At 44.0% G+C, this 24,636-nt stretch overlaps 1 protein-coding gene across 1 annotated transcript; it reads right to left on the reverse strand.

Moving 5' to 3' along the window:
• Window positions 1-7,283: 7,283 nt before the first annotated feature.
• Window positions 7,284-14,334, reverse strand: LOC146346827 (large ribosomal subunit protein mL53-like). The gene is made up of 3 exons (XM_084849237.1): window positions 14,208-14,334; window positions 11,686-11,798; window positions 7,284-9,221 (listed from the first exon to the last, which is right to left on the reverse strand). The coding sequence occupies exons 1-3, from the start codon at window positions 14,306-14,308 to the stop codon at window positions 9,094-9,096; spliced, it is 342 nt and encodes a 113-aa protein (XP_084705363.1). The 5' UTR covers window positions 14,309-14,334; the 3' UTR covers window positions 7,284-9,093.
• Window positions 14,335-24,636: the final 10,302 nt, after the last annotated feature.

A 24,636-nucleotide genomic window follows, 5' to 3' on the forward strand; every position in this document is an offset into this window, starting at 1 on the left:
CAATCAGCAGGGTCTCCGGACTCCGTGCAGCATTTTCAGGGGGCTGGAGAGGATACCATAGGAAATGGGGTGAGGGGGGTGAGTCTATATCTGCCAGTGAATTTCGATCCAGCTACATCTGGATCCAACCCACGAAAAACCCAACCACCCTTACAAAACTACAGTTCCAAGGGTTTCCTTTGGAGAATGCATGATGGTTAAACTGGTAAAAGTTTGCAGCTGGCAAATCCTAACACAGTGTTTGCATTTGCTTGCATGCAGAGAATGTTATATATCATAAAAAGGTGTCTCCCATGCGAATCCATCTCTTTTAAGCTTTAATTTCTGGGATTCTCTTCCAACCCAGCCTCAATCATTTGCCTGGCAGAGATCCATCATGGATTACAATCTGTGGATGAGGGCAAAGGGCGGTTAGAAATTATTTTGACAGGAATGCCCCACCACTACCACACACAACTCCCATCAACATCACTCTTGTATAGGAAAAGGGACTGTTCATCTACTTCAGGCATGGACTCAAAAGGAGTCAATTCCACTGCTTTCTCATCCTTTCCAGTCCCACTGCCTGCAGACGTGACTGGGTGGCAGCTGCTTGTCTTGCAGAGACAGGTTACCCCAAGCCCTGGCACAAATAATCCCCCTACAGTCATCCCTCCTACTTCCAGGTTGGTCCTGCCCTGAGGTTTGGTAACCTAGGATGTAACAGCTACAAACATACAAGGCATGATGGAGAGACTATTCCCATAATGTTTGGGAACCTGGTCCCTTACTATGAACATACACCAAGCTAGTTCTGGAAAGAGCATTACTCATTTATCCTTAAATGAAAAGAGAAGGTGAGAAAAGACTTACTCTTACATTGCACAGTTCAGTTACAGTTGGGAAAGTCCATGGAGCGTTGCCAGCTGATGGGAAGATAAGACAAAATGGGGCCACTGTAACATTTCTTGCTAGTCTGGCATTACCAAACATGGGAAGGCTTTCAAAGTAACCATGGTTGGCGATCCCTATCATTAATGCACTTTGCAGTGGGAGGCATTTTGCATTCAAAACACTTATTAAAATGCCTCTGCATTCGGTCTAGGAGGCGTTTGCATGCAGTTCCAATCTGATAAGAGCTGGTATAAAGTGGTGACTAAGAGATTCACCTATGTAACAGAAAGTCCCCAGTTTGGATCCTCCCTCTAATATGAACTCACTAGATAGCCTTAGGCAAGCCACTCACTCTCAGCCTCAGTACCCCCCAACCCATCTGCAATATGGGGGATAATAATGACTAAGCTTAAAGGGTTGTTGTGAGGATGACTTTCCGTGAAGCCTCTGTACTAATCGGTCCTGAATCTGTCTTTAGTTATGACTGACGGTTCAAATTTGTTTTTCATTGTATGTTGCTTGTGTATATTGTCTCTGAGCTTTTATGTAAATGGCCTTTAAACTTTGTATGTTGTATTTTAATGTTTTCGCTTCTGTAAACGCCTCAGGGAGCTTCAGCTATGGGGCAGTATACAAATGTAATAGTTAATAATAATGATATGTAGAAATGTTAGGTATTATAAGATTTGTTTATTTCCATGTCTAAAACTATATATTCTTGTAAAATGTGAGTTTGATAAATATTTATATTTATAAAAATATTTATATCCCATCTGTTAGTCTCTCATTGGGTCCACAGTATACACTCTCAGTCATTAGTGTAAAAATTTCAAAACATGAGCCCAGACTTATTCGTACGACTCCTCCTGACTTAAGTAGAAGAGACAATACATGCTTTGTCTATGAAAAGGCGTCAGTTCTGCTGAGCAAAGCTTTGCATATCTTGTGGAAAGCAAGATTCCCCCCACCCCCGCTTCATTTCCTTTTTGCTTTGGGATAGCAGTAAATTACCGGAACCACAGTCATTGCAGCAGGTAGCTGCGTTATATGAACCGGAAAAACAAGTGGCTTGGTTAAAGTAAACTTTGAAGGCATGAGTTTGTTACTGCAATGAGCAAGGGCAATATTGGCTTTGAAATCAGGAAGTAATATCTGCTTTCTTGCACCTTCCTTTGAATTACAATAATCACAAAATCCTTTATAATCATTATATTCTCTCTGATAGTGAGATGGTCCAAGGCCTATCAATTTGAAAGCAAAATGAAGCCACCAAAAATAAAGGTAGTGATTTCTATATACCCCCCCAGGGGGGGTCAAGGGGGGGCAGTGTCAAGACTCCCATATGTCTACAGAAGTATATAATTTCTGTATAATTTCTTTTTAAAGGCCCCAAAACAACACAACCAGGGCCTCTGAGCTTCCAAGACTTCTGGAATTCTACAGCAACACCAAGAAAATCTGAATTCTGCAATCTGTATAAATTATGCACATTAAAATAAGTGCATAATTTAGCGTGCTTCCGCTAGCTGTGGGAAGGAGCAAAAGATTTCATGCAGGGAACTCAACCCATTCTCCCTGGAGATGGGGCTCAAACAGGTAGAAATAGCTCGCGGATCAAGGAAGCAAGCCAAGCCACACATTGTAGGTGGTCGTCCTGATAGCTTCCACTTAAGATTAATGTAACCAAGGCTTTGCTGTCTTTTTAGATGAAATGTTATAATTTGGCCCATTTATTACCAAGGCATCTTCAAAATATTAAACTTGGACCTTCCGAATTATTCTTTGTTTTCTCAGAAAGTAGACAGAGGTTTACACAGCTGCATTCAATAACATTAGATCCTGCTGAGAAAATATGTGCTCGATTTTCTACCCTGTTAAGTCAAATTACTTGGGATTTAAAACTATTTGGGTTGCAATTCTAAATACACACCTCTAAGGAGATCTCAGAGAACGCAGTGGCGACTTCCTCCTGAGTAAACATGCATATTGCATAAAGATAAATCTATTTCAAAAAGAAAGGCCCCATTTTACGCAGATAATAAGAATTCCGTAATATGGAATTACAAGTGAGCTCGTCCATCCAGTTGTAAGCAGTGGTAAGATAACCATCTCAATAGGTTGCAAGTTAGGCAATTTCTGCACAAGGGCTCTGGAGTAAGTGGAGCTGACATTTGATGGCCCTTCAGAGGCTGAACTTTTGTTTGAAGAATCCAGCTTATTGCTAAGATAGTTATTATCCATTACTGTCCCCCAATCTTTCTTGTCAGCTTGGCCCTGCATGTCAAATGTTTTCTTGGAAATCTTTTGACATCTGCCATTCCTCTAGAGAGGCTCCTAATCTAGCACACACACACTGGTAAGATGTTGTTGTTGTTCATTCGTTCAGTCGTATGGACCACAGCACGCCAGGCCTTCCTGTCCTCCGCTCTCTCCCGGAGCGTGCTCAAGTTCATACTAGTAAGATAGCACAGCTCTAATTGCATGCACTCACCCAGGGGCGACAGGGCCATAGCAGCCTCTAACTTTTATAATACTATTTTCCATCTAACTCAGTATTATCTTCACCAGGGGTGGGCAACCGGATGCCATCAAGACGTTTTTGAACCAGTGAATCCACTCTGGGTTTCAGTCAGAACTCTCAAGGAGCTATCGAAGATCACACCTTGGATAGCTCCTTAAGAGTTCTGACTGGTTCTGACTGAAACTTGGAGAAGATTCACCACCACACTGACATTGGAGCCAACCCTCCACTGGCTTTAAACTACAACTCCCATGATCCCTGACCATTGGGCATGCTAGCTGGGGCTTCTGAGAGTTGTAGTCCAAAACATCTGGAGGGTTGATTCACCCCAGGTTACACAGGCAGGCAGTGGCTCGCCACAGGGATTGAACCTGGGACATTTTGCATGCAAAGCATGAGCTCTAAGACTCGGCTAAGGCCCTTAATAAAATTTACTTACATACACACACAGAGCGAGAGACTGATATCTTCTATATAAGCAAATAAGAAACAAAATATAAAATAACTGTATACAGAATGGGTGGCAATTAACTCATCCCACTGACTGAACAGCTTCTGTCAGCAGAATGCGCAGGGGGCGTAGCCTGCAGCCCCCTACCCTCAAAATGTGGTTGTGGATTCCTTTGAGGCAGATTTTGGGAGGACAGTCGGGGGGAGGCTTCAGGGGGGAGGAGAAAGTCTCATTGCACGAGCAGAAGCCCGCTCACACAACTTTAGATTCTGCCCATACTCACCATGAAGCCTATATGCTGGCTATTCACTTTATGAGCAAAGTATGGGATTTGTTTTGCATTGATTTGTCACTTACTTCTGTGGGCAGGTGGGCCCAGTTCAATTCCTGGCAGCTCCGGGCAGGGCTGAGAAGGACTCTGGTCTGAAGTCCTGGAGAGCTGCTACTAGTCAGTGCAAAGAGTATGTTGAGCTATATGGGTCAATGGTCTGGCTTGGTGTGAAGGTAGCTTCCCATGCTCCTGACAGTTCAAAAACCAAGACTGGAAATCTCTCTTTGCTCATGAAGGTTTGCACTGGATTTTAAACTTGGTCATGCTATTTAATGATATTTTACTTGTTACTGTTGAGGCAATCAAGGAGGTTAAGATTATGGTTTTCACATATTCAATTTATCAAAGTTTTATGCACTTTTGTTTTTACTTTGTATACTTTTCTGTTTATGTTTTACAATTTAAAATTTGCTGTTTAACTGACTTTTCTAATGGCCATTGTCCATGCAGTACATTGAGTGATTGGCTTGTTGTGCTTTCCATTCCTTTGCCAATCTTGCCCAGATCATTTATCTCTTCAGAATGTCTCCCGTATGAGGAGCCATCTTCATCCACTGGATAGCTTTAGACGTACAGATCAAAATATTATTTTAACTTCACTGTTGTGTAGTGGCTAGTGTGGTGTAGTGGCTAGGGTGTTGGGCTGAGAGTCGGGAGATCTGGGTTCTAGTCCCCACTCAGCCATGGAAGCTCACCGGGTGACTTTGGGCTGGTCACAGACTCTCGGCACAATCTACCTCACAGAGTTGTTGGAGGGGAGGATTATGTACGCTGCCTTGGGTTCCCTTAAGGAGGAAAAAAGGTGGTATATAAATGTAATAAATAAATAGAACTCCCAACTGAGAGATGGGAAACATTTAATTGGATTTTTTTCTTTTTATATTTTTCTTCTGTTCTTTTAAAAACACTTTCACCTGGATGCCAATTTAGACTGGTGAAGGGACCTATCTTTTTTGTTTACACTGCTTTGCAGGGTGCTCTGTACACTGATGAATGTTAAAAGATAAAACACTACTCTGTTTCCACACTTCTGCTTTTGTAATATCTTCTACATACCTTCGAGTTTCCCCTATCTGTTTTGTTTAAAGGTAGCGCTGTCCTAAATCACGATTTTCCACCATCTTTTGTTACTCTGTTCCACCACAATATTGCACCCTCTGCCATGGCACAGGCCAGCTTTCCCCAACCTCATGCCTTCCAGATGTGCTGGACTGCAACTCCAACACATCTGGGAAGGGACACTAGGTTGAGTTGAGGATGGCTACTTCCATACACTCACTCATTTGCCAAAGTAGTTTCAACTTCTTTCTGTTTAATAGTCCTTTCTCTCTTACTGCAGATTCAAGAGATCCTCAGTCCATTGTTCAATGGAAGGGGGAAGTCACTTTCACTGCTGGAGACCTTGTACTCATGATTGCTGATTTCAAGAGTGACATATGTAATATGTGAACACCAATCAGATCAGTATATAGTCTATTGTTAAGTTATTCACTGTAAAAGTAACTGTGGTCCAGAGCACCAAACTAAGGAGAGATATACTGAGAAAGTGAGATGGGGAGAAAGAGAATGTTGCGTTAGCTCACTTCACGTTTGTTTCAGCCTAACTACTTTGGTTTTGTCCCTGCCCACTGCTGGCATGCAGCACCCAGAAGGTTAAGTACAGGAGAATGGTTCTGGCGTGACCTTGAATGATAGGAACAAAGGACGCTGCCTTATACTGAGTCCAGCTAAGCTCAGTGTAGTCCACATTGACTGACTGTGGCTTTCTCAGGGTATGCTCCTGACTGGTAATACCGTACCACCAAGAGGGCCCACCCAGATGATATGCAAGCAGATCAGGGGTGTCAAACCTTTCAGCCAGACAGCCAAATTCAATTTCAGAGAAGCTCTCAGTGGCTGCATTCCAGTGGTGGACAGGACTAAAGGTAAATGGGGATGGAGTCAAAAATACTGATGCTATTAACGTATTTTAGCTTAGAACTCCTACTGCCAGTAACTAAGCATTAGGGGAGTTATTTCAATCTCTTAGAATGGGAAAAAAACTGCACAAAATCTGGGAAACCATCCAACTATTGGTGGTCGGAGATGGGTGTGTGGCCATTTGGGGACCCCAGGCAAGCCAGGTTTGGCCTGTGGTTCAACACCCCTGAACTAGACAGTGGCAGTACATAGACAATCTCAGGCATGTCACTGTTCTCCTGCACTTGGACTTGGAATCAATTCCCAATTCTGCTGTAGGCTCTGCGGACAGCCTTGGGCGGACATCTCATTGTCCACCTCAGTTCCCCGTCTTTAAAGTGGGAACACAAATGACCTCACAATGTTTTTGTGACGATGGATGAGATAAAGGAAGTAATCGCGCTTCAAGATTTAGATGTCGCCCGGATTTTACTAAAATCCATCCAACCATGCTCTCAATGAAAAGCCTCCTATGAAAGTGTTTTGTATGAATTCACAGAGCGGTGAGTAGCAAGGGGAACACTTTATAGCAGAGGTGCACAACACATGTCCCCTCCTGGCCTTAAATGCAGCCCTCCCAGGGGACACCCCCCCACACTCAGAATCTACCATAACTTTTGTCCATCCCCTTCCTCCAGAAATCCTGATACAGATTGCTCTTTTTGCAATGTGACCAGCGATGAAAGAGCAATCTGTATCAGGTCACTAATGTATTTACATGTGCAGCCCCCAACCTCTGCACCTGAATCACAGGTGGTCCTCAGGGCCAAAAAGGTTGCGCACCTCTGACCTATAGTTTAAATTCGCCTTCCTAACCTGGTGCCCTCCAGGTGTGTTGGACCACAACTCTTACCATCCCCAGCTAGCATGCACATGTGGGCTGGGGGTGATGGGAGTTATAGTTCAACACATCTGGAAGGCGCCAGTTTGGGAAAAACTAGTTAAACTCTTAACAATTCACAGAAGTGAAATCTTGGAAGTGTTGCTGCACTAAACACTTCCAAGAGATGAGCCCAGATCATCACGCATCATAGGCAAACAGGATTGAACAAGGTGCCCCATGCCAGGTGGCTTTACAGTTCAAAACACACAAATACTTGTTTCACACACTGTCACGGAACATCATGTTCACACCAGGCAACACAGAGCAGTTTTAATTTGCTTCCCATGGCTTGACTTTATTGGTAACAAGCTCACGTAACAGCTTAGAAACCAAATTTCATATTTTCTAATGTGTGAAATAACCCATTCAAAAAGCAGCTATACTAAAGCAGACATGAAAAACTCAGTTGCCCGGATTTCCTCTGGGTCAGTTTGCCAACTTCCCAAAATTGTTGCCCAATTTAGTAATACATAGCATAATGAATTTGCTGAATCATTTTGCATGTGGTGATTTAACACAATTACTCAACTGCCCAGCAGGGATTTACAAAAAGCTTCTGAGAGACCAAGTAAACCAAATCTCTCAGGAGAGTAACACTGTTATCTGTTTTGTCTTAATTATTTTGTTGACATATGGAAAGCAAATCAAGGAAAGAGGAGGAACAAGGGCCAGGTGAGTACATCATGAGCAGCCACAGCTTTTAAAACGTGGGAAAGAGGATAGAGGAAGATCAGCCTGATAAAATTCAAAGGATTTGGGGGAGGGAAGCATTTCACCCAAGTAGGGTTGCAGTTTCAGAAGGGAACATCTGTACATACTCAAAGCACCACCAGCCTGCATTCTGCCTAGAGGCAGGAACAGAAACACACTCATGCATGTTCTCACACAGACAGCCACACACACACACACACACACACACACACACACACTGTGAGGGGAGAAATGAGTTTGGGATTCTTTTGAACCTCACTTGCAATCCTTGAATTCCATATAATTTTCTTCTCCTAAATGTTTCCCTGCATTGCAGAGCTTAATAATGCTATGAAAGCTGATTAATCTGATTAGTATGTGTTATCATGTTTGTGATCCTCAGTTTTAAAAAGAGCAGCAGACAAAACACTCTGCTTCTCCTTTCATGGGTCAAGAACAAAGGATCTTCACAGGATGCAATTCTTTTCAGTCTGAGGCATTTCTGAAACTGCAAAATAACACCACCATTTTCAAAAGAACCAGCCTGAGAAAGCCACAAATTTAAGCTCTGAAGGTGGTTACTCTAGCAAAACTGATGGTGTCATTTGGCCTAAAATTACTCACTCTGTAAATTGTGCAAATGCTCCCTTTTTGTCTTGAAAGAGGTTGCACTTGATGGAAGCAGTCTGCGTTTTTTGATATGGTGGGGCTTTAATTTCAAGACAGAGCCCTGAATCAAACTAATTTTCTTAAATGGGCAAGTGTTACTGCAATCCACATGCACTGTAGCACCAAACTGGCATCATTTGACAGCTAGAGTTGCAAACCTTAAAACTAATTTGTTTCAAGAAGTCTAAATTAAGCTATAACATGGCCAGTGGTTTTGAAAACTGCAATCTGAGCAACTTCAGATCACCTACTGCACCACTGGCTATGTTGGCTAGGACAGATGGGAGTTGCAATCCAACAACATCTGGCCACGAGTTGTCCACCCTTTGCCTACTGCAGAAGCAAGGCATAAGGTTTGGACTCAAAAACCTGTAATTCTCTGCCAGACAAAGGCTTTCATTTATAGCCTAGATTTTTAAAACCCTTAATAATTAGCATTTGTTGGCACAAACACAGCATTTGGCCAGGTGACTGAATGACTTTAGGAACCAATACTAGCTGTCTGTCCCAGAGCTACATTAGAATTTCAACTCTAACCAAAAGTTCCAAGAAAGAATTCAGTTATTTGTCAGAACCAGTCAAGCTTCTGTCTGTATCTACCCCACATTTCTTTCAGTTATCACTCAGTAAAGTCCTTGCCATCACTTGAATGAAGAAGTTCTATGCCAATTTTCACATGTTCATATTAAACATGCTAATTGTTCCTTTGTTGGCTTTCAGGCACTCTTTTTCTGAGACTTCTCTTCTGCCATGCGTTCTTTGGCATCACATCTAGAGTTGAATGTCTTTAACATTTCTTTAATCGTTAAATTGGCTCCTTTCATCACCAGTCTGTCACCATCAGCTATAAAGGAAATATCACAATTTAGAGTACAGAAAGAAAACAAAAGGCAGTGAATGACAGTTTCCAGTTCTACATAACCAGGTCAGATGAATGTTGTGGGAGAAATGTTTTCAATATTTTAAGACACCTGTAATCCAGGGGTAGTGCTGCTTTCCAGAAATTGGAAGTGATCACCTGTATAAATGCATTTATATATTCACTGCACTGTGCTTTTGAAAACCAGAAATAGTTAGCGTGGGGTGTGGGGAATGTGGGGCCCTCCGGATGCTGGTGGACTGCAACTCTCATCAGCCCTAGCCATCACAGGTAATAGTGAGGGATGATGGGCGTTTCAGTCCAATAACATCTGGAGGACCCCACAGTCCCCATCTCTGACCTAAAGCATTTCACCATTGCTGCCAGAAGCAAAAATAGGCACTCACTTGCACTGCATTAGAACTGTTTGTGAATGACCTATCTGGAATGAAGATCTAGTATAGGGGCAGAGCCCCAGATGTCTACATGGAAATGTCCTTGCAATTCTTTGGATTCTGGTCTGTGCCTGTATCTAACTTTGCTTTTAAAAGTGTTTGATGTAAAAACAATATGAATTTGTGAGCTGATCATGGACAATATGAATGTTTTAGTTGATTGTGAAAACAAGTATGTGTGTTTTACAGGCTATAAACTTCAAGAGGTAGAGCTCAAGAATAGGGATGGGGGTAGGGGAAAATAATGGGCTGTAGAGCTGTTTCATTCATTGTTTTGTGCTCACATGAGTTCTCCATGATCATGGAAGTTGCTGATGACCAAATACAGCAATTGCAGAGCTCATGCAGACAGAATCTTGGAAAGGGTGGGATCACTTCTATGGACAACAAGCACAGTGACTAAAGGTGCAATCTTATGCATGTTTACACACCCCCTGCCCAAATCCTACAATGGCTAGGGAATCCTTGGAGTTGCAGGACCTTTTTCTCCCTAAGGCTGCAATCCTATACCCAGTTTCCTCGGAGTTAGCCCCAGTGAACTCAGTGGGATTTACTTTTGAGTAAACATGAGCCTCCAGCTTTGTTAATATAAAGACTGCTTAGTTGATCTTAACTTGTTTTTCACCAACCAAGGAACCAGTGTGGTTCACCCAGGATGGAGACACTTTTGAGTTAACAGCTGGATTTTATATTTTCATAAATGGAGAATCAACAGCTGTCTGCTACTTTCTTCTACCCAGCGGGATCCTAGGGGCACTGAAACAGAAACCATCACATCACCCGGCAAAGCCCAATTTGAATATCAGCAAACCCCCTCCACCGTAACAACTTAAGAGTTTGACTATGCAGGCACCCTGACTACAACATCAGGTCAGCCTTCCCCTCCTATTCTTCCCCGCCTCCCCCATGGAGCAACCTGCTTTTTGTAACTTCTTGCCTGATAAAGAGATCCGGAGATCTTGAAACCGTGTACATTTTGAGTCATCTTTGAGCTGGCGTAATAAAAGTATTACACTACATGGATTTGGAAATGTGCAGGATTGTGTAGAAGGGCAGAACTACATATTATAAAGTACAATTTGCAGGCGGCAGCTCTGTGTCAAAGCCTCCCTCCCCTGAAGTCCAGTTCAGCTTGCACTGTATCCTGATATCATCACGTGTGCCTGTCAGCCAATTGCATGTTTTTAATGTGTAGTTGCACACTAAATCTCCAATTGAAATAGCTTCATGTGTACGCTAACACTGGCTTTTTAAAAGCTACAATGAGCCATCTAGTGGCATCATGGCACACTATCACAGGAGGTATCCCGCACTCTTTCTTCATTTTTTTCATCTTCTCTGCTTACATGATAAGGCAGACGAGGCAAATAGAAGCACCAAACTTTGTTACAACCTTGGAAGAGACAACCTGTGGGAGTTAATTCTTGCAATCTAGCGCTGCTTAATGAAAGAAAAGGAGACTGAACACAAGTGAAGGGAAGTAACACAGTTCCCATGACACTTCAATATAAAGTTTACCCAACCGAAATATTTACACATCAAAGATGCTTCCTAGAATAGCAACACACTCCATTAAAAAAGGGAGGGGGAGCCTTTGAGGCAAGAGGCATAAACACTTCAAAGTGTACTCAGTTACATACTGTACTTCCCCATCATTAGGATCCTACAAGTAAATTAGTTGGGACGCATTTTTCTGAATTCCTGTGTGGAAAGCTGCAAAGATTTCTGACTTATTTAGGACACAGGAGTTTTGGGAGCCACTCTGTCCTCTAGAGTAGACAGTGGTATGGAGGCTGAAAGTGGTCAGTTCTATAATAAAGTTTGCATATTACATACAAAAGCCAAACAAGAGATGTCACAGTAATGCGTGGAATCTATCTTTCTTACAACTTGAAAACGCTTTGAGTATAGCCACTTGAGGGCCAAAGAATTATTCTGAAGCTACCAGTTGGTCTTCCCCTGCTTTAGGTTACAAAACAGGATTACGTTCTTACCAAATGTGATGTCTATTACTGGTTCAGATCCATCATGTTTTATATCTGTTTTCACATTACAGTTGATGTTGGATGTATATGCTTTCTTTACATACAGACACTGAAGGAAATGTCTGAAAAGAGATTTTGAAAATATAGATTAGAGGAACATACAGAACATGGATTTGCATATTTCATCAACAAACTGGCTCAAAAAAGCTAGAAGTATAGAATACAAATGAACAAATTCTTATTCTAAACACACAAGGGAAGACTCAGCAACACAGCAATGGATCTCAGACAAGTTTAGGAATAGATGCAGCAAAGCTCTGAAACACAAGACAGATAAGACAGCCTTATATACTATGCTACAATAAATAATCCCTTGTAGGTGAGGAGATTGCCACACTAATTGCACGACCACTCTGCAGCATAGAAGTACACTGGTACATTTTCTGCATGCAAACCCTAACTACTAATTGTAGGTTAACTGTGGGTTGTTTAAGCCACAATTAACCTATAGTCTCCAGGTTCAGATGTCAGACAGCAACCCCCAATCGGCCCAATCAGGGGTTAAATATTCAAAATGGCCGCAGACGTGCCTGGCCCATGCTGGGGCAAATCATGGGTTAATTAACCATGCTTTGTCACCATTACATGCGAACCAGGTCTATATATACATCTTTAGATTACCACCACCTATATAAATGGATTCAGGTCAGTAAAACAAATGCTAACCATTTGCATTGAGAATAAATACTATGCAGCACTTTATGGGAGTAACTGACATTTTAAACTTCTGGGAGTTTGTAGAGGGTTTATTTGGCTGTTTTCATATTTGCAGTGGACTATCTTTGACTCTGTCTGCTTTAAAACTGTGATGCACCACAAAGGGAAGATGAAAAGCTATACAAATTAAATAAATGAAAAGCATCCCAAGAAAACTGAGCAGTACTTGCAACTGGGAAGGTTAGAAAATAAACTGATTTTTTTTCTAGCTTTTTAAGTCATGCTCAAGGCAAATGCCTACCCATGGCACTTATTTTGGATTAAGGCAAAGTACAATTATTATTGTTAGATTCAATTTAAATTATGATGCAAGCTGTGTAAGAAAAAAGCAACACCCATATCATTGCAGGTTTCTGTGAGACCTGCATCTTGTTTAAGCTGGGTCAAGCTCACTTACCCACTCAGCACACCAGGATGCATAGCCTGGACTGGTGCTCCGCTAGCATGCCAACGCTGCACAAATGGAAGCCTGAATGAGGTGCCAGCACTGTGGGATGCCACAGATTTCCTTACACACCCAACATAATATTTAAAATGAGGTTTAACAATAACTTATTAATAACGTTTTCACTTTTTATGGCAGGGTTCCTGTATAGTTAGCGGACCTACAACAGCTAGAAATTCAGCAGGGGGTGGTTTCCCATCACCATGTCCCAAGCCAGGAAAGGCCGCACCACACACTTGCTGAATTACTGTTTGCCATGCAGCTGTTAAAGGCAGACTGCCAGAAGTAGTGACAAATCTACTGATCAAGACTATGCCCAGGGGCCAGTTCTCAACCCACCAAAAATGCCTCTGAGCACGTACAAAGTGCATTTCCCAACATGACTAAGTAATCACGGCCTATCTGCACCACCCAACACACTTGAGATTATTAACCAAACTTTACCATCGGAATCTGGAACATCAAGACAGAATGCACCTAGATTGCACCTTTCTTCCTTGCAGATCAGTGCATTCACTCGGAGCCGCCTTCTTTCTTTGGCATTAACAGTGTAACACCACTGTGTTTGCTCCCATGTAAGCATGGAGAAGACTGCTAAAATACTAACATGTCAGAGTGGTAGGCGGCAGTATTGCAACCGAAACCCTCCCCACGCCCTGAGTTCGATCCCAGCGGAGGCCGGGGCTCGGGTAGCCGGCTCAGGTCGACTCAGCCCTCCACCCTTCCGAGGTCGGTGCAATGAGTACCCAGCTTGCTGGGGGAAAGGTGGTCACGACGGGGGGAGGCAACGGCAAACCACCCCGCCACAGTCCGCCATGAAAACGCCAGCGCAAGCGGCGTCCCTCTAGGGGTCAGCAATGACTCGGTGCTTGCACAGGAGGGGCCTTCCCTTTCCTTACTCAGAAGTCAGTTCCATCACCCCCCGCGCAACTTACTCTCTAGTAAGTGCGTTTACGGGACAAAACAGACATTACTTTAAATGTGCATCTAGCAGCTCCGTCTTCCCCTCCCCTCCCCTCCCCGCTCTAAAATAGGCGCATGGGCCCGATCGGGAACCCAGCGTGGGGGCGGGATGAGGCTGGTTTTTAAGACCCGGGCTGGCGGCCCTGCGCCTACCCTACAGAGCCAAAACGAAGGTTTGCAAGTTAAGGCCGTCATCCCGCGCACTCTTGCTCCGGAGCGGCCCCCGTGGCGCTCAAGGGGCCTTCCTTCCGAGTAAACGTGCCGAGCGCCGTGTTGCCAGCGAGGCTGTGGTCTCCGGCCTGCCTCAAGACCAGGGGCGTGGCAGCGCGGCGGAGCGTCCCCTCACCTGGTGCTCTCCACGTTGGACTCGAAAGGACAGAACTGGACGAGGATACTCTTCACCTGCTTGAGCGACACGCCCGCCCTCTTGGGCAGCACGAACGCCATTTTCCGCCCTCTCCTTCCCGTCTCTCGAAGAACCAGAAAACTACAGCTCCCAGAAGCCCGCCAGGAGAGGTTCTTCGCGCGCACAGCCTTTGGGGAAATGTAGTCAACCCGTTCTGTGAGGGTGGCCTGTATTCGCGAATTCCTTTGAAATCCTGGGAGGTTCTCTGCGGGCCTGTAGCCAGGGGTGGGCGAGGGTGGGGGCTAGACCCCCTGCATTTTCCTTGCCACCCCTGATTTTTTTTTTTACAAACAAATAATTAAAAAGCCGTCTATAGTTTCGGTTTTAAAAGACCTGGAAACCTGCTAAGCTCTCCCCCCACCTTTTTGTCAGCCCCCGCAGAACTTGTCGGCTGGCCACGGGCCTGGTTCTGCCTCGCTGCGCTCTGTTCTTACAGAGAAGCGGGACTTCATGCCATCGAAAAGCAAGGCGGGGAATCTTTGGGGCTCTTTGAGAATCCTTCACCCAGGAGGATGATTCTGACATGTGAAATTAAGGGTGCAATCCTGTGGGTGTTTAGACAGAAGAAAGTGCTAGGATTGTGCCCTTCAGTGGTAGCTGGTGTGGCGGGAAGATTTATTTTGTGTGTTTTCTTCTTCAAAAATGTGGCATCCAATGTGGAGCAGAGACAGCATGCCTGTGTGTGTATGCATTCACCTACATGTTTATTTATTTGAAATCTTCCCATCCCCCTTTGAACCAAATGCCTCAAGGCAGCTTTATATATATATATATATATATATATACACACACACACACACACATACACACACATACACACGGGACCGTGGTGGCTTAGTGGTTAAGACGAACTGCAGACTGGAAGGTAAGCAGGTCAGCAGTTCGAGACCGGAGTGCCGCGTGACGGAGTGAGATCCCGTCTTCAGTCCCAGCTTCTGCCAACCTAGCAGTTCGAAAGCAAGAAATTGCAAGTAGATAAATAGGTACCGCCTCGGCGGGAAACCGGTGTTCAGTCATGCCGGCCACATGACCACGGAAGCGTCTTCGGACAGCGCTGGCTCTTCGGCTTAGAAACGGGGATGAGCACCGCACCCTAGAGTCGGACACGACTGGTTGGGGACACCTTTACCTTTATATATATATATATAGTAAAAAGGGCATACTAAGATATAACCATGCTTAACCTTCGCTTAAGCCATGCTTGCTGGATTCACACAATACAATAAGCCACGGCAACTGCCTCCTGCAGCTTGGAATATTCAGATGGGAAGCTGACATGTGCCACAATCCATTGTGGCTTAAGTAAGCCATGGTGGGCTGCATTGATCCTGCAAACTGGCCCACAGAGATGGTGGGATCCTTGAGAGAACATTCAGACTCATCCCAAACCCATAAGAGTAACTGAGATTATGCCCCATTGACACAAAGAGTGTAAACATTATTTCCATGTACACATGCAAAGATTTGGGCTATAAGTAGGAGCAACCTAAAGTGTCCCCCCTGCAATGCCACAAACTTCTTAAAAGAACAATAATTCCCTTACAAGCCAAGCAGTGACAAAATGTAAAAAAATATTATAGAATGGGGAAATGAGGAATGTATTTTTTAAACAAATACAAATTTTAAAATTCAATGATCGTATATTACAATTTCCAGAGGGGCAGCCTTGTTAGTCTCTTGCAGCAAGAACAACAAAATAGTCTTGTGGTACTTTAAAGACGAATCAATTTATTCTGGCACAACCTTTAATGGACTGTAGTCCACTTCATCAGATGTATGGAGTATTGTGGAGACTTTCAGGGTTATATACAGAGCATATGTCCCCCCTGCCCCCCCCACCACATGTACTATATATAAACCTAAAACTCTCCATAATACTCCTTGCATCTGATGAAGTGGGCTATAGTCCACGGACGTTTATGCCACAAAAAGTTAGTCTTTAAGGTGCCACCAGACTCTTTTTTGATTTTGCTGCAATAGACATAAGGGCACCATCCTATGCACTTTTAGACAAAAAAAAGTCCTACTGCTCCCAGCATTCCCTGGCTGGCTGGGGAATTCTGGGGAATGTAGGACTTTTTTCTGTCTAAACATGCATAGGATTGTGCTCTAACATGGCTACCCTCAGGAAATCTATTATGGTATAAGCTTTCATGGACTAGTATGTTAAAAAAAAAAAAAAAAACTTTAAAAGGAATGTTGGCAAAACTATTCAGTGCAGAAATATCTGGTTATGAGCTCAATGGGATTTACTCCCTAGTAGATGTGCTTAAGATTGTAACAGAGAACTACTTAAGAAGTAGGGATGGCGGAGAATTCCGCCATGGGTTTCAGTGAGGCCGAATGCACTGGCATTCGGCCCCCCGAAATCCGTGGCAGAACGGCCTGCCCCCCCTGCGCATCCCCCCCAGGACGAGACTTACCTGGGGCAGATATTCTGGGCGGTGGCGGTGGTGGCTCTGGCAGCAGAGGCTGGTCTTCCGACCGGCTGGCCACATGACCACGGAAGCGTCTTCCGACCGGCTGGCTACCACCATTTGCAGTCTGGTCTTTTCTTCTTTTTTTTTACATAGATGTGATAGGCTATGTAAAGACTTACATAGCCTATCACATCTGGGTAAAAAAAAAAAAAGCGTTCACAAATGGTGGCGGCTATGGCAGCCGCCATTTGCGCTCCCCTTTATTTTCGCCGTCTTAGTCTACGTAAGTATTTACATAGATTATTACAGCAAAAATAAAGGGGAACGCAAATAGCATAGTGGGTGCTATTTGCATTCCTTTTTGATTCACTGTTTTAGCCTACGTAAATATTTATGTAGGCTAAAACGGCAAATCAAAAAGGAACGCAAATAGCACCCACTACACTATTTGCATTCCCCTTTATTTTCGCCATAATAGTCTACATAAATATTTACGTAGACTAAGACGGTGAAAAATAAGGAATGCAAATGGCGCTTTTTTTTAAAACCCAGACGTGATAGGCTACGTAAATATTTACGTAGCCTATCATGGTTGAATACAGGGACACAAACGGCAGCGGCTACGGCAGCCGCCATTTGCGTCCCTGCTACCCAGCTGCCGAATGTCCGGCTGCTGGCAGAGCCGGCCAGCGGCTCCACAGAATCCCCACGGAGTGGAGCCGGCTGGGCAGGACTCCACGGGGAGGGACGGAGCACCTCCTCCCCCATCGAGGATTCCGGCGGGAGGGACAGAGTGTCTCTCCCCCCACACCGCGAAGGAGATCCATGAAACGGTAAGTGACTTTCGTACATCCCTAGTAAGAAGACAGTGCTGGGATTTATACTCCGTTTTTATCATAGCATCCAAAATATGCATAGGCTACTATTGGGGGCGGGGGGATCATACAGTCAGGGCCAGAAATATTGGAACAAGGATAACAGTTTTGGCAGTTGGCCTCTGTACACCACCACATTGAAGTTGAAAGGAAACACACCCAGATGGGAGCGAAGGCAGGACTTTCAGCTGTAATTCAAGGGGTTTGGCAAAAGTGGGGCACCTTCATGGATCACTGCCTTGTTGTGGTGAAGGGGCTTGCGTAACTCAGTGAAGCCATAAGCTATGCCATGCAGGGTCATCCAAGACGGACAGGTCATGGTGGAGAGTTCTGACAAAATGTGGTCCACTGGAGAAGGAAATGGCAACCCACTCCAGTATTCTTGCCAAGAAAACCCCATGGAACGTATCACAAGGCTAAAAGAGATGATGCCAGAAGATGAGCCCCTCAGGTCGGAAGGAGTCCAATATACTACTGGGGAAGAGCAGAGGGCATTTCCAAGTAGCGCCAGAAAGCGTGAAGCGGCTGGGCTAAAGCCGAAAGGACACTCAGCTGTGGATGTGTCTGGTGGTGAAAAGAAAGTCCGATGCTGTAAAGAACAATATGGTTTAGGGACCTGGAATGTAAGATCAATGAATCAAGATAAGCTGAAGGTGGTCAAACATGAGATGGCAAGATTGAACATCAACATCTTGGGAATCAGTGAACTAAAATGGACAGGCATGGGCGAATTTAATTCAGGTGACCATCATATCTACTATTGTGGGCAAGAATCCCTTAGAAGAAATGGAGTAGCACTCATAGTCAACAAAAGGGTGGGAAAAGCAGTACTGGGGTACAATCTCAAAAATGATAGAATGATCTCAGTACGAATCCAAGGCAAACCATTCAACATCACAGTAATTCAAGTCTATGCCCCAGCCACTGAGGCCGAAGAAGCTGAGGTTGATCGGTTCTATGAAGACCTACAACACCTTCTAGTACTAACACCAAAAATAGATGTCCTTTTCATCATAGGGGATTGGAATGCTAAAGTAGGAAGTCAAGAAATCACCGGGATAACAGGCAAGCATGGCCTTGGTGTACAAAATGAAGCAGGACAAAGGCTAATAGAGTTTTGCCAAGAGAACACGCTGATCAGAGCAAACACTCTTTTCCAACAGCACAAGAGGCGGCTCTACACATGGACATCATCAGATGGTCAATATCGAAATCACATTCATTATGTACTTTGCAGCCGAAGATGGAGAAGCTCTATACAGTCAGTAAAAACAAGACCTGGAGCTGACTGTGACTCAGATCATGAGCTTCTTATTGCAAAATTTTGACTTAAATTGAAGAACGTAGGGAAAACCACTAAACCATTCAGGTATGACCTAAATCATATCCCTTATGAATATACAGTGGAGGTGAGGAATAGATTTCAGGGATTAGACCTGATAGACTATGGACGGAGGTCCGTAACATTGTTCAGGAGGAAGCAACTCAATCTATCCCAAAGAAAAAGAAATGCAAGAAAGCCAAGTGGCTGTCTGATGAGGCTTTACAAGTAGCTGAGAAAAGAAGGGAAGCGAAAAGCAAGGGAGAAAGGGGAAGATATAGCCAACTGAATGCAGAGTTCCAGAGAATAGGAAGGAGAGACAAGAAGGCCTTCTTAAATGAACAATGCAAAGAAATCGAGGAAAACAACAGAATGGGAAAGACTAGAGATCTCTTCAAGAAAATCAGAGATATCAAGGGAATGTTTTGTGCAAAGACGGGCATGATAAAGGACAAAGAAGGCAGGGACCTAACAGATGCAGATGAGATTAAGAAGAGGTGGAAAGAATACACAGAAGAACTATACAGGAAAGATCTGAATGTCCCTGATACCCATGATAGTGCGGTCACTGAACTTGAGCTGGACATCCTAGAGAGTGAAGACAAGTGGGCCTTAGGAAGCATTGCTAACAACAAAGCTAGCGGAGATGACAGTCTTCCAGCTGAGCTATTTAAAATCCTAAAAGATGATGCTGTTAAAGTGCTGCACTCAATATGCCAACAAATTTGGAACACTCAACAATGGCCGCAAGACTGGAAAAGGTCAGTTTACATTCCAATTCCAAAGAAGGGCAATGCCAAATAGTGTTCGAACTACCGTACAATTGCGCTCATTTCACATGCCAGCAAGGTTATGGACAAAATCCTACAAACTAGGCTTCAGCAGCATGTGAAGCGAGAACTTCCGGAAGTACAAGCTGGGTTTCGAAGAGGCAGAGGAACTAGAGATCAAATCACCAACATTCGCTGGATCATGGAGAAAGCAAGAGAATTCCAGAAAAACGATGATTTCTGCTTCATTGACTGTCTACGCTACAGCCTTTGATTGTATGGATCACAACAAACTGTGGCAAATTCTGAAAGAGATGGGAGTACCAGACCACCTTACCTGTCTCCTGAGAAACCTGTACGAGGGCCAAGAAGCAACAGTAAGAACCAGACATGGAACAACCGATTGGTTCCAAATTGGGAAAGGAGTACGACAAGCCTGCATATTGTCGCCCTGCTTATTTAACTTATATGCAGAGTACATCATGAGAAATGCCGGGTTGGATGAATCAGAGGTCGGAATTAAGATTGCCAGGAGAATTATCAACAACCTCAGATACGCAGACTATACCACCCTAATGGCATAAAGCGAAGAGGATCTAAAGAGCCTCTTGTTGAGGGTGAAAGTGGAGAGTGCAAAAGCTGGTTTGAAACTCAACATTGAAAAAACTAAGATCATGGCATCTGGCCCCATCACTTCTTGGCATATAGAAGGGGAAGAAATGGGAGAAGTGACAGATTTTATTTTCTTGGGCTCCGAGATCACCGCAGACGGTGACTGTAGCCATGCAATTAAAAGAGGCTTGCTCCTTGGGAGGAAAGTTATGGCAAACCTAGACAGCATAGTAAGAAGCAGAGACATCACCTTGCTGACAAAGGTCCGTCTAATCAAAGCTATGATTTTCCCAGTAGTAATGTATGGCTGTGTGAGCTGGACTATAAGGAAGGCTGAGCGCCGAAGAATTGATGCTTTCGAACTGTTGTGCTGGAGAAGACTCTTACGAGTCCCCTGGACTGCAAGGAGGTCAGATCAGTCAATCCTAAAGGAAATCAACCCTGAGTGCTCATTGGAAGGACAGATACTGAAGCTGAAGCTCAAATATTTTGGCCACCTAATGTGAAGAGAAAACTCCCTGGAAAAGATCCTGATGCTGGGAAAGATTGAAGGGAAAAGGAGAAGGGGATAGCATCACCGATTCAATGAATATGAACCTGAACACACTCCGGGAGAGAGCGGAGGACAGGAAGGCCTGGCGTGCTATGGTCCATGGGGTCACGAAGAGTCGGACACGACTTAACGACTAAACAACAACAACAAACCATTCAGGAAGTACAGCCAGTGGCATACACACACACCCATTGTTGGTGGCTCATAAGTAATGGAACAAACCAACATAATTTCAAACTTAAGCATTGCCTTTAATACCTGGATGAAAATCCTTTGCAGTCAATGACTGCCTGAAGTCTGGAACCTATGCACATGACCAAATGCTGAGCTTCCTCCCTCGAGATGCTTTGCCAGGCCTTTACGGCAGCTGCCTTCAGCTGCTGCTTGTTTGTGGGTCTTTCTGCCTTCAGTCTTGTCTTCAGTAAGTGAAAAGCATGCTCTATTGGGTGGAGATCAGGCAACGGACTTGGCCATTGAAGAACATCCCACATCTTTGCCTTGAGACACTCTTGGGTAGCTTTAGCTGTATGTTTTGGGTCATTATCCATCTGCAATATGAAGCGGCGTCCTATCAGTTTGGCAGCATTCAGCTGAATCTGAGCAGAAAGTATAGCCCTATACACTTCAGAATTCATCCTGCTGCTTTTATCAGCAGTCAGGTAATCAATAAACACCAGTGACCTGGTTCCATTGGCAGCCATACATGCCCATGCCATAACACTGCCTCCACCATGTTTGACAGATGATGTGGCATGCTTTGGATCATGAGCTGTTCCTTTCCTTCTCCATACTTTTCTCTTCCCATCATTCTGGTACAAGTTAATCTTGGTTTCATCAGTCCAAAGAATCTTATTCCAGAACAGGGCAGGCTTTTTTAGGTGTTTGCTGGCAAAGGCTAATCTGGCCTTTTGGTACTTGAGCGTTACCAGTGGTTTGCAACTTGTTGTGAAGCCTGTGTATTTACATTCATAAAGCCATCTCTTGACTGTAGATGTTGACAATGACATGCCTACCTCCTCAAGAGTGTTCTTGACCTGGCTAGATGTTGTGAAAGGGTTCCTCTTCACCGTGAGCAGAATTCTGCAGTCATCCACTTTAGTTGTCTTCCGTGGTCTGCCAGGCCTTTTGCTGTTGCTGAGCTTTCCAGTTAATTCCTTCTTTTTCAGGATGTTCCAAACTGTTGTGTTGGCCACTCCCACTGTTTTTGCTATCTCTCTGATGGGTTTATGTTGTTTCCTCAGCCTAATGATGGCCTCCTTCACTCGCATGGACACCTCTTTGGACCTCATGTTGGGAGTTCCAGTGAACAGCCACCAAATGCAAATGTAACACTCAGAACCACCTCCAGGCCTTTCATCTGCTTGATTGGTCATGGGGCACCCAGGAAACAGGCCACACCTGGCCATGCAGCTGCTTCTCAGCCATTCATTCCATTACTTATGAGCCACCAAAGATGGGTGTGTGTGTATGCCACTGGCTGTCCTTCCTGAATGGTTAGTGCCCCACTTTTGTCAAACCCCTTGAATTACAGCTGAAAGTCCTGCCTTCGCTCCCATCTGGGTGTGTTTCCTTTCAACTTCAATGTGGTGGTGTACAGAGGCCAACTGCCAAAACAGTTATCCTTGTTTCCAATGGAAATATGTTCCAATATTTCTGGCCCTAGCTGTATATGTCTAGAAAATATAACTTTTTCTAAAGATCTGGGAGACAGCTAATATGCAAAGCATTTGGCTACCCCGTTGCACAAGCAGCCCCTTGAGGAAGCAGCTCACATTGCAAGAGATGCACGCCAGGACCATTCAGCATCCCAGAGGATACTAAATTCTGCAACGGTTGGATTGTGTATATTCGAAATGCATGAATCATGAGTTGTGCTCCACTATCCTCTATTACACAGCAAAGGACACTAGGAGTACGTCTCTATGCACCATAGCTGCTGGATGGGATATTGAAAAAGAATGTGTTAAGTGAAATAAAACATCCCTTGAAATGGATATAAACTTTCATTGAACACATGTAACTCTTCTACCACAAGATGGCAGAAGAGTCGGGGGTTGGACTCGATGGCCTTGTAGGCCCCTTCCAGCCCTACTATTCTATGATCAGACATACTTCAGATAATTAATGAAATATTTGCTAAACTATCATAAAGAGTCTGGATTGTGGTGCCTTAAAGGTGAAGAGATTTATTGTGGCATAAGATTTCTTGGACTGTAGCCCACCTTCCTAGATGTATAAACTCAGCTCTGGTCCATGATAGCTACTTTATGCCACAATAAATTAAGATGCCATAAGACTGTCTTGCTGTAACAGACTAACTTGACTACCCCTTTAGAAAATATTAAACACAATGAATCAGTGTGATCTAGTAATATCATTTATTTAGGGGACTTTTCTGGATGAGAAAAGCTTTAGTCTTAGATAGAAAATATATGGCCTCTTAGACAGAAAATAGAATCTATCTAATGTAATTAGACAGAATACAATTAGACAGATAGAATTACATAGAAAATATATGGCCAGTTACTATCATTGTCATTCATGTTTACTTTCAAAGCATCTGATATTGCACATGGTGTTTTAGAATAAAAGAAAATGAAGAAGTCCCTGCATACAGCTTACACAATTTAGCAGAACACATTCTGAGGGTTTGCCCTGAAAGACAGTCTATAAAATAATAAGGAAGGCAAAGGAGGAGGAATAATTAAAATAATTTAGGGTGCACCTTTGTGAGATGGAAGCCTCCAAACTCGGAGGCTTCTGTATATCCAGCGCCCTGTTGGGCTGAAGCTGGCAGGCAGGAGCAGCAGCAGAGGCAATCTTTGCCTCCCCATCCTCTGATCATTCCATTTTTTTGCGAGATGGGCTTTTTTGTCCATCTAACTTGGAGCTTTAGAGGGAGCCTGGCTGGCCGTTCTGGTCTCCTCCCCTCCCAGCCCACTGGGACGCCCCCTTTTCCCCTTTTCCGAGGTCGATTTTCCAACCTTGGAGGCCAGCCAGCATGGTTCTTAGAAAGAACCACTCTCGCTCCAAGGGAGAGGGGGGCCAATCTCCAACTCCCCCTTCCAAGGTCAGAGGGGGGAATCTCCACCATCCTGTGGCCCCTCAGACAGTTTCTAGGGGCCATAGGATTAGGCCTGTAAAGGCTCAATCCTATGCATGTTTAGACAGAATGTTTAGACAGAAAAAGTCCTACAAGTCCCAGCATGCCCCATGCATAGGATTGCCCCCTAAATGGTGTAATACCACTTAAATAGGAAAGTCTAATCTTTCTATAGTATCTGTTGTGTAGTAAGTGCTTTAGGATGCAATCCTATGCATGTTTAGGCAGAAAAGGTCCTACAACTGTCAGCATTCCCCTGCCAGCATGTCTGGCTGAGGAATGTTGGGAGTTATAGGACTTTTTTCCTGTCTAAACATGCATAGGATTGAGACATTGCAGTCTTACTATATCCAATAAGACAGCCAGGTGTAAAATAGGAGAGTGCTTCTTCATCTTTAATAGATGTGCAGAAAAGGGAATGTCCTACTAAAGGTGCAGGAGCCATATCCTCTGGCATCTGGCCACCCTTACACATAGTCACAACAGCCCTTTGGGTTCAATCATTAATAGCACTAATGTTTTGTCTATAGAGCTAGGGGGGGAAAGTATCTGTAAGCAAAATACTTAACTTTAAAGAGAGAGAAACAGGCTGATTCCATGAGTTCTTGCCCAACAATATGTATAGTAAACATATCTACTCTGGAGGTGTGGGCTGAGGTGCCATAAATATGTGGCTGACACCCAGCTCAAATTCTTTTTCATCAAACCCAAGTCA

Source organism: Heloderma suspectum, chromosome 4 (assembly GCF_057233095.1).
Source record: "Heloderma suspectum isolate Gila_16-S chromosome 4, 16-S_ref, whole genome shotgun sequence".
Classification (NCBI taxonomy): domain Eukaryota; kingdom Metazoa; phylum Chordata; class Lepidosauria; order Squamata; family Helodermatidae; genus Heloderma; species Heloderma suspectum.